Source organism: Hypomesus nipponensis, chromosome 11, assembly GCF_054491055.1.
Source record: "Hypomesus nipponensis isolate SF chromosome 11, ASM5449105v1, whole genome shotgun sequence".
NCBI lineage: Eukaryota > Metazoa > Chordata > Actinopteri > Osmeriformes > Osmeridae > Hypomesus > Hypomesus nipponensis.
The window spans coordinates 15,675,196-15,683,110 of record NC_140371.1 but is presented as its reverse complement, the minus strand read 5'-3'; the positions used below and the strand labels follow the sequence as shown (position 1 = coordinate 15,683,110).

Sequence of the window (7,915 nt, the reverse complement as noted above, 5' to 3'; positions counted from 1 at the left end):
CTCCCTCCCTCCCTCCCTCCCTCCCTCCCTCCCTCCCTCCCTCCCTCCCTCCCTCCCTCCCTCCCTCCTTCCTTCCTTCCTTCCTTCCTTCCTTCCTTCCTTCCTCCTCCCTCCCTCCCTCCCTCCCTCCCTCCCTCCCTCCCTCCCTCCCTCCCTCCCTCCTTCTCTCATGAACTCTGCCCGTGTGCTTGATTCCCCAAGGCTACAAGGAGTCGTCACAACCCTGGCAGGCCCAGTTATGATCCTGCACCAGCATTGGTGTCAGTTGCACCGGCCCATGTGTATCGCAGTACCATAGAATAGTTGAGATAGCTCCTTATCAACAGCTCATCATCCACACTTACTTATTCTTACTAACTAGTTCATTTCTGCTAGTAAAGCATATCTTCATTAGGTCCCAAAACGTGCCTCCAGAACCAAATATATCTTTATACCATAAACTAAGTGAAACTTACACCCGGTTACAGAATGATAAAGTAGACACCTCTAGACATGCCCAGTGGTGACCGGAGGATTCATGGCCTAGTTTCATCGAGGATGAACCTGAATGCCCACTTGGCCATCCTGAATGCGGTTTCATCCAACTTGTGCATCCACTCACTACAGTAGGTGGCAGAGGGGAAGGAGAAGTTGTATGAGATCGGACCGTTCGATACGTTGCGACGTCACAAACAATGAATGAGAATGTGATCGCGACCCATGTAGACCTATGGTGTCAAACCCTCTCCTCTCATCCTTTCAGCTTTCCCCCTTTTTCTCTCTCTTGTTTTCATTCTTCATCTCTCTGCCTCACACACACGCCGGCCAGCAGGCAGGAGAAGAGGAGGAGAAGAGGAGGAGAGAGGGGAGTTGGGTTACATTCCTTCCATCGGAGCTGTGCGTCTGCCAGGCAGGTCACTCCCAGTTCAGTCCCGAGAAACTGGGAGGGAAGAATGTCCTCTGTGTGTCCATACTGGACGAGACCACAACCACAGAGCAGCATGTGAAGGGGTCCACATGCATGTGTGTTTTCTGTCATGTGTGCGTGTACACATGCACCCATGTGTGTGAGTGTGTGCGTTTGTTTTGAAAAGGACTAAAACCAAGCCGTCTACATCTACTCTGGAAAACCAAATATAGCTACTAACCTAGCTCCAATCCGTTCCCCCTCTATTCCCCATTAGGGGCAGTTGAAGACAGATTTAGCTTGTCTCCTCTGCTGGGGAAGGGCACATCACCTACCTGGCTCAGGCCTCAAGCCCTCACTCTTACAAGAAGAACCTGCCTTCAGAGATGCAGCACATCATTTCACAAGACTGACTGACCGACAGAACAACTAACCAACCTCTTTACCGACAAACTGACTGGAGGATTTCTGCTTATGTCAGTGCTAGTTCTTACTGGGAGCTGGGATCTGGGGAGATAAATGGGAGATATGTAGAGGATGTGACACAAGCTCAAGCCCAGTGAGTCATCTTCAGGACAGATAGATAGCTTCTGGCCTTCACAAACTAACTATGTGTCATGAGGAATCAAATTAGTGCTCTTTGCGTAGGGAGCTTGCATTTGAACAAGGGAAGGGATTTTTCCAGACATCTACAATAAGCAAATTCAATCTGAAGTGTAATTATTTGGCAATTTAATAAGAACATCTGTGAGACAGCTAACCTCAATCACTGAGTTGTGTGCAATTGAGTAAGTGATTTGATGTTTTGCAATCTTTGGGTCATGAAACGAAGTGTTTCTACGTAGATGAAGAGCTGTATATTCTGTATGGTTCAATAGTAGAGTATAGAAGAGCAGTGTGCTAAAGTATTGTAGAAGAGTCTAGAAGACCTGTACATACTATAGTATTGTAGAACAATTTGGAAGAGCTGTACATACTACAGTATGAGGAACAGTTTAGAATACCTGTATGTACCACTGTGTTGTAGAAGAGGATAGCTCTCCCTACTGCTTCTGTTTGATCTTTTGATTTAATGTCTCTGGGCAGGCACTTGTCAGCCAGATCAAATGACCCATGACAGCACTATTACAAGTATAAAGCAGGGAGGGGAGTACTTGGAACCTCATTCTCTTGAATACACATGCATGCACACACATACATACACACACACGGATGACACATGTTTTTTTTAACTTATTATAATCCATTAACATTTACATGTTAATATATATCAGACTAACATGCTATACATCTACTCATAAGATGGAATTACATTGCCAGTACAAGGGTTAAACAAATAGTTTGACTCAGTGATGACTGACGATTTTTGAGTTTGTGCCCAGTGTCCACTAGTGTGACAAGGAAAGCCATTCTTCGGAACTAGCCCAGACTCAGTTTAGCATCATGGGAATGGCAGCCAACACTAAGATACTGGCTACACTCCCATGACACCAAAAGAGTTCAAGCGAATAAATTGAAGAAAGGGAGCATGGTCAATTGAGTGAACGTGTTCAGAGAGACCAGCAGGCAGCAGTGGAAGGAAGCGCAGATTAATAGTGTAAAGTTATGTGCTGTGAGTGTGCTCAACCCTTAATTATCCTCCTACATGCTTTTTACAAGGAGAGGGCACAAGAGGACATGATGGTTTGACTTCTGGTGGTACCAGACAACTGGGTTCAAATCTTTCACAGCCTGGGGATTCTGTCACCACCTGGTGGGAGAATGTGGAACTAAAACAGTACGTGCACTTGCAAGTGTCTTTTTGTCATGAAAGCATGTACAATAAAATGCAAAGGTAATAAGTAAATTTATCAAGGAACACTGCCATCACTGATACTCTTGTCAGAGCTCAGCCCTGGGGCCAGACAGACAGACAGACAGACAGACAGACAGAGACAGATGGAGGAAGACAGACAGAGACAGACGGACAGACAGACAGACACAGACATACAGACAGACAGAAAGACAGAGAAAGAAACAGACAGACAGACAGACAGACAGAGACAGACAGACAGAGACAGATGGAGGAAGACAGACAGAGACAGACGGACAGACAGACAGACACAGACATACAGACAGACAGACAGACAAACAGACAGACAGAGAAACAAACAGACAGACAGACACAGACAGACAGACAGACATAGAAACAAACAGACAGACAGATATGTAGATTGGGTAAAGGTATAAAGCAGGTAGGTGGGTGGGCGTGTGGGAATAGGAATGTGATGTCATGGTGTTGTCTCCATGAGGACACAGTGCTGCTGACTGTCACATCCCAGAGCACAAGTGACCAGAGCACAGGGACATGGCCCAGGGAAAGCTATCAGTGGACACCGAGAACAGCCTCCACACCTGTGCTGAGATGTACTCTGACACAGCCACAGTCAGCTCCAGTGTTGGTGAGTCAAACTGTTTCTTTTTTACAAGAACTTACTTTTTCCAAATGAATCACTTACTGTTCCGTTATGTGCTGTATCAATCGAAACAGGTTAACCTGCAAATAGCATTTATTTTTATATAGCTGTAGGTTTTTACTATGGGAGATTAAAATGAACAACATTGATTAATGCCACATGAGCATTGTAATAAAATATATTACAATTGTTAGGTTTTACTGAAAACTGTTTAAAAATAGCATTCTGGTACTAAGTCATAGTTTTCAGGGATCTCCTGCAATGGGTCTCCTATAGTACCATAGTAATGTAAACAATGCTTGTCAGCACGGTCAACCAATTTTTTTAATGAGTCACTTTGTTAGTTATTGTTGACCTAAGCTTGGTCTGATCCGCAAGTCTCTGGTATCTCTGTCACACGAGATTGAATTTGGACAGCAAAGCCTCCTTGCTATTAGGTTGCCCCATGTTGGTGGGAACCACAAACTCATCATAATCCCTCTGTCTGAAGGGACAGTCATCAGTGAAATTTGCTCTTACAAATGTAAGCCATTTCTTATGTGACGGCTATCTGGGAAACACAAGTAGGCTTGGAGGACCTGTAGACAGAAAAGTCCAGCCAGGAAACAACCCCTTTTTAATCCCATTCAGTGAATGCCAAGAGCTTTTCAAATTCAGTTCTTTCTCTTCTTAGACATTGGAGAGCCAGCCAGGAAAGGCTTGTGTGACCGGGTGCAGGTGGTGGGTCTGAGTAGGCGTGGTGGCAGGGTCCACCCGCCCCTGACCCGGAGACGCCATCGCACCACCTTCAGTCACAAACAGCTGGAGCAGCTGGAGCTGGCGTTTGGACAGAACCACTACCCAGACATCTACTGTCGTGAAGAGCTGGCGCGCCTCACCAAACTCAATGAAGCACGTGTACAGGTGAGTAAAGACCTATTTTTATGGCCACATAGGTCTTATATTGTGGCATCAGCCTGTGTACAGTATGGCATTTACTTATGGAATTATAGATATACAAATATCTATAAAATAGATGGTCAATACATGACATACAGAAAGGAACAATGCATTATTGTTAGTTTTTTAGTAAACGACATATTTGTCTTGCTTAACAGGTATGGTTCCAAAACCGCCGTGCCAAACAGCGCAAACACGAGCGGGCATCCCAGAAGCTCCTGCCAATGGGCATGATGCCAGGGCACGGGGCACTGCTGGGGGGGATGTGTGTGCAGTCCACAGGGGTTGGTCGGCAGTACTACCCCCACTCTCTGGCCCACATCCCCCGCTTTGCATCCATGCTGCCCCCTGGTGGTTTCTCCCACCACCCGGGTCCTGCCAACCAGTGTCCCTGCCCCACAGTCCCACCTCAGCCGGCTCCCCCCCGCCAGCAAGACGAGTGGTACAACTCCTTGAGGACCATCGGAGCCCCGCCCACCAACCTCGCCACACCTGTGTTCTCCCTGGCTGCTATGCCTGCTCTAGACCCTGCCTCTCACTGGAGCTAGAGAAACTCTACTGACATCTGACTGTATACAGATGGTCTGATGACGAAAGACATACAGTTGGTAACTGGACTCTAGATAAGATTATTTCTTTGAGCTGATTGCAGCTGTGCAGTGATAGGAGGAGCATGGACAGTGAGGAAATTGTATCTTGTTCCCACCTCTGTACCTCCTTTCTAACAGGTAGCTTTCTATGTCTGTCTTCTTTTTTTTTTTTTTTTTTACACATGTAAAAATGTGTAAGTAGAACCCAGAGTGGACTGTCACATATGCATTTATTATATACAGACACAACCCAGTTGGATCATTAATACACTTGCAATACAATGACCTGAATTGATCAAATACCCAAGCAAGCAACACTGCATGAAAATAGAACTCTTGTAACAAATAATTTATCAGCTAACATTTGAACTTTGTCTGGGCTTGAACAGACATGCATCTCCACCGCAAGAGAAGAGTGCACATGGTGTTACCACTTCAACAAACAGCTCAAATGAATATCTCCAGAGCAGAACCCTGTACTCTACAGTATGTGTATATTTTTGTAAAAGGAAATAAACTTGAGTATGCTGCTAACTATCCAGTGGTCTTACTGTGCTGCGAGTCACATTTTACTCCAGTGCTGAAGAAATAAAGCACAACATGGCTCACTGGCTTACAAGGAGAGTCTGTACCAACAGATTCATCTAAAGTTTTAGTCTCCTTGTGAGTATACTGAAGTTGTGCATTCAGGTTACTGAAAAGTATGTAAATGTACTGTGATATCACCAGGGGACAGGTAGGGGAGGGATGTTACATCCCTGGACCAGAGAGGTGGCAACACCCCAAAATGGTGGCAATGGACCACACTACATCTCCCAGAATCCCTCACCAAGAGGACAGGTGTAGATGTGTGAGCCACCCAAGGACTAGGACTAGAAAAGGGGGGAGAGGAAAGAGCAGGAGGAGAGACCAGAGAGACAAAGGGCACATGGCTGGCTAGTTTGGACCAGGGAGAAGTTGGGTGAGTGACGGACAGCTTTTTGAAGGGGAAAGTAATTTTTGTTTAAACTTTTGTGGATTTTCGTTGGCTGGTGGAAGTTGGAAGAAAAAGCCCTGCCTGAGTTGATTTTTGTTGTCTGCTCCCAGAAAATAAAGTGCCCTCTTTTTGTGGAACCTGTTTTTGCGTGGTCCTTCCCACCCCGTTGCACTGCCTTACTCTTGCCTGCCCTAGTCAGCTCTTCTCGTGACGCTACAGTACATATACTTGTTTTCTTGCCCAAATACAGAATTCTCTATTGGGTCAAGAGGCAAATCTTTGTAATACATTGTTAACCTAACATCTGCTACTTTAGCCTGTTGTACAGATAGGCTACGCAGGTTGTAATACCCTTCCTCTTGATCAATACTAAAAGGTCACTTCGAAAGTTAAAGATTGACCTCCATTAATGCAATTGGTTTCATCTTTTGGTCCATTATATTAAAAGGCGGAGGTGCTACTGATTAAACCACTTGACAGAGTACTAATTGTCCATTTGTCCACTGCTGGCATGACAGATCAAACATTGCACCACTGGTTAATTGAGTGTCTGAAGTGTCAGTAAGGGGCATGTGGTTGAGTGAGGTGTGTTCTGAACAGCAACCCAGAGAATACAAACAGTGTTTCCTTTACTCTAGCGACTTCGCAAACTCTGCATAGTCTATGTAGCCGTCATCATTTTTATCATCATCCCTGAGAACATCATCAATAAGGCTTATGAGGTCCTCTTCTTTCATTGGTTGGCTGTCCTCTCCCCTCTCCTGTAGGATGGGGTTGAAAGCAAACACGAGGGTGTATATGGGTTAGTGTACATTTTATGATTGCAAAATTGTGTATCGATCATTTTAAAAGACAATGCTTGCATTTATCAAACATACAAGTTTAACACACACAAACGCACGCATGCACACACACACACCTCTTTGTGAACGTGTGAGATGGCTGTGGCCAGCTCCAAGCCATCCAACAGGTTGTTTCCATCATAGTCGTGCATCTTAAAGTAGTGCAGCTGGAGCTCCTGGGGGGACATGTCATTTTCTGGCTTGTCTATCACTCCCTCCAGATGCTCCATGATGTGACTGAGACACAGGAGACAGGGGCAAGGTGTCAGTGCTTGTGTTGCCTTGTAAACAGTATTGTAATATGGGTAGATCAAGCTTTGCAACTTAAATGCTTATTTATTTACTGTCACCAAATTGATTGTTTTCAATGTTTCTTTGGTGGGTAACAAATACTGCAAACAAAGTGATCAAAGATCACTGCTCCATGCAAATATGCTCAACGGGTCTTTATCAGAGGAGAGCATTCAACTTTGGAGTACTCACTCTTTGTCCTGCACCATGTTTTTGTCCAGGCCATGGTGGGCATGGTGACCCTCTGTGGTCTCTGGTTGCTGCTCATCGGAATGGACGTATAGCAGACAGCTGGAAACCAGGAGCAGGAAGGACCAGGAAACTCTCCATCTGACTCTCATTTTTATCGACACCATTGTTTTATACTAAAGCTGGACAGACCAGCAGGTGACAGGCAGACACACAGACGAAACGTTCATCGTACACAATTTAGAGATATTTAAGTAAAAATGCTGGTTGTGTTTGAAATCCCAATAAAAACTGGTTTCAAATGTTGCCCGAGTAATAGTTCTTGTTTATTGAAAAAGCTGTGACAATTTATTCCCCCTCAATTATATGCCGCAGTACTAAGTTTGACAATGCTTAGAATAATTTATCATCATTTTGATATCGTAGCTGACAGGCTTCAAGATGTAGAAAACATCCATTAGCTAACTAGAGCGACTAAGCTAAGCTAGAGATTGTTACAGATAATTAGCTGTGGTTGCATTAACATTCTAAGCAAGCAGAGAGGCTTTCTTTTCTAGATAATCGTCACTTTGTAACTATGATTATAATTACAGGATCATAAGTGGAATTCTTTTTTTTTTTAAACGTGAACATAACAGACTCACCTTTCCACAGTCGTCTTGCTGTTGATTCCTACTACGTGCTTTCTCAGTATTTTTGGACAGAGCTGCTTCCCGTAATCACCTTTCAACTCATGGACACGACAG

At 44.7% G+C, this 7,915-nt stretch overlaps 2 protein-coding genes across 2 annotated transcripts; one reads left to right on the top strand and one right to left on the bottom strand.

Moving 5' to 3' along the window:
• The first annotated feature begins 3,185 nt into the window (after positions 1-3,185).
• prop1 (PROP paired-like homeobox 1) lies at positions 3,186-4,829 on the top strand. Its single transcript, XM_084667226.1, has 3 exons — positions 3,186-3,327; positions 4,016-4,245; positions 4,440-4,829. Exons 1-3 carry the CDS (start codon positions 3,234-3,236, stop codon positions 4,827-4,829), a joined length of 714 nt encoding a protein of 237 aa, XP_084523352.1. The 5' UTR covers positions 3,186-3,233.
• Positions 4,830-5,084: 255 nt separating this feature from the next.
• On the bottom strand, positions 5,085-7,909 carry mcfd2 (multiple coagulation factor deficiency 2, ER cargo receptor complex subunit). Its single transcript, XM_084667225.1, has 4 exons — positions 7,814-7,909; positions 7,173-7,351; positions 6,767-6,926; positions 5,085-6,608 (listed from the first exon to the last, which is right to left on the bottom strand). Exons 2-4 carry the CDS (start codon positions 7,334-7,336, stop codon positions 6,477-6,479), a joined length of 456 nt encoding a protein of 151 aa, XP_084523351.1. The 5' UTR covers positions 7,337-7,351; positions 7,814-7,909; the 3' UTR covers positions 5,085-6,476.
• Between the last annotated feature and the right edge of the window lie 6 nt (positions 7,910-7,915).

What these genes read in the sequence shown, in the direction of transcription:
- prop1 (XM_084667226.1), top strand. Translation starts at nt 3,234, where the DNA reads ATGGCCCAGGGAAAGCTATCAGTGGACACCGAGAACAGCCTCCACACC. An exon ending in CACAGTCAGCTCCAGTGTTG is followed by an intron (nt 3,328 to 4,015) that starts GTGAGTCAAACT and finishes TTCTCTTCTTAG; the next exon opens with ACATTGGAGAGCCAGCCAGG. An exon ending in TCAATGAAGCACGTGTACAG is followed by an intron (nt 4,246 to 4,439) that starts GTGAGTAAAGAC and finishes CTTGCTTAACAG; the next exon opens with GTATGGTTCCAAAACCGCCG.
- mcfd2 (XM_084667225.1), bottom strand. Translation starts at nt 7,336, where the DNA reads ATGGTGTCGATAAAAATGAGAGTCAGATGGAGAGTTTCCTGGTCCTTC. An exon ending in AACATGGTGCAGGACAAAGA is followed by an intron (nt 6,927 to 7,172) that starts GTGAGTACTCCA and finishes CCTGTGTCTCAG; the next exon opens with TCACATCATGGAGCATCTGG. An exon ending in TCTCACACGTTCACAAAGAG is followed by an intron (nt 6,609 to 6,766) that starts GTGTGTGTGTGT and finishes CCCATCCTACAG; the next exon opens with GAGAGGGGAGAGGACAGCCA.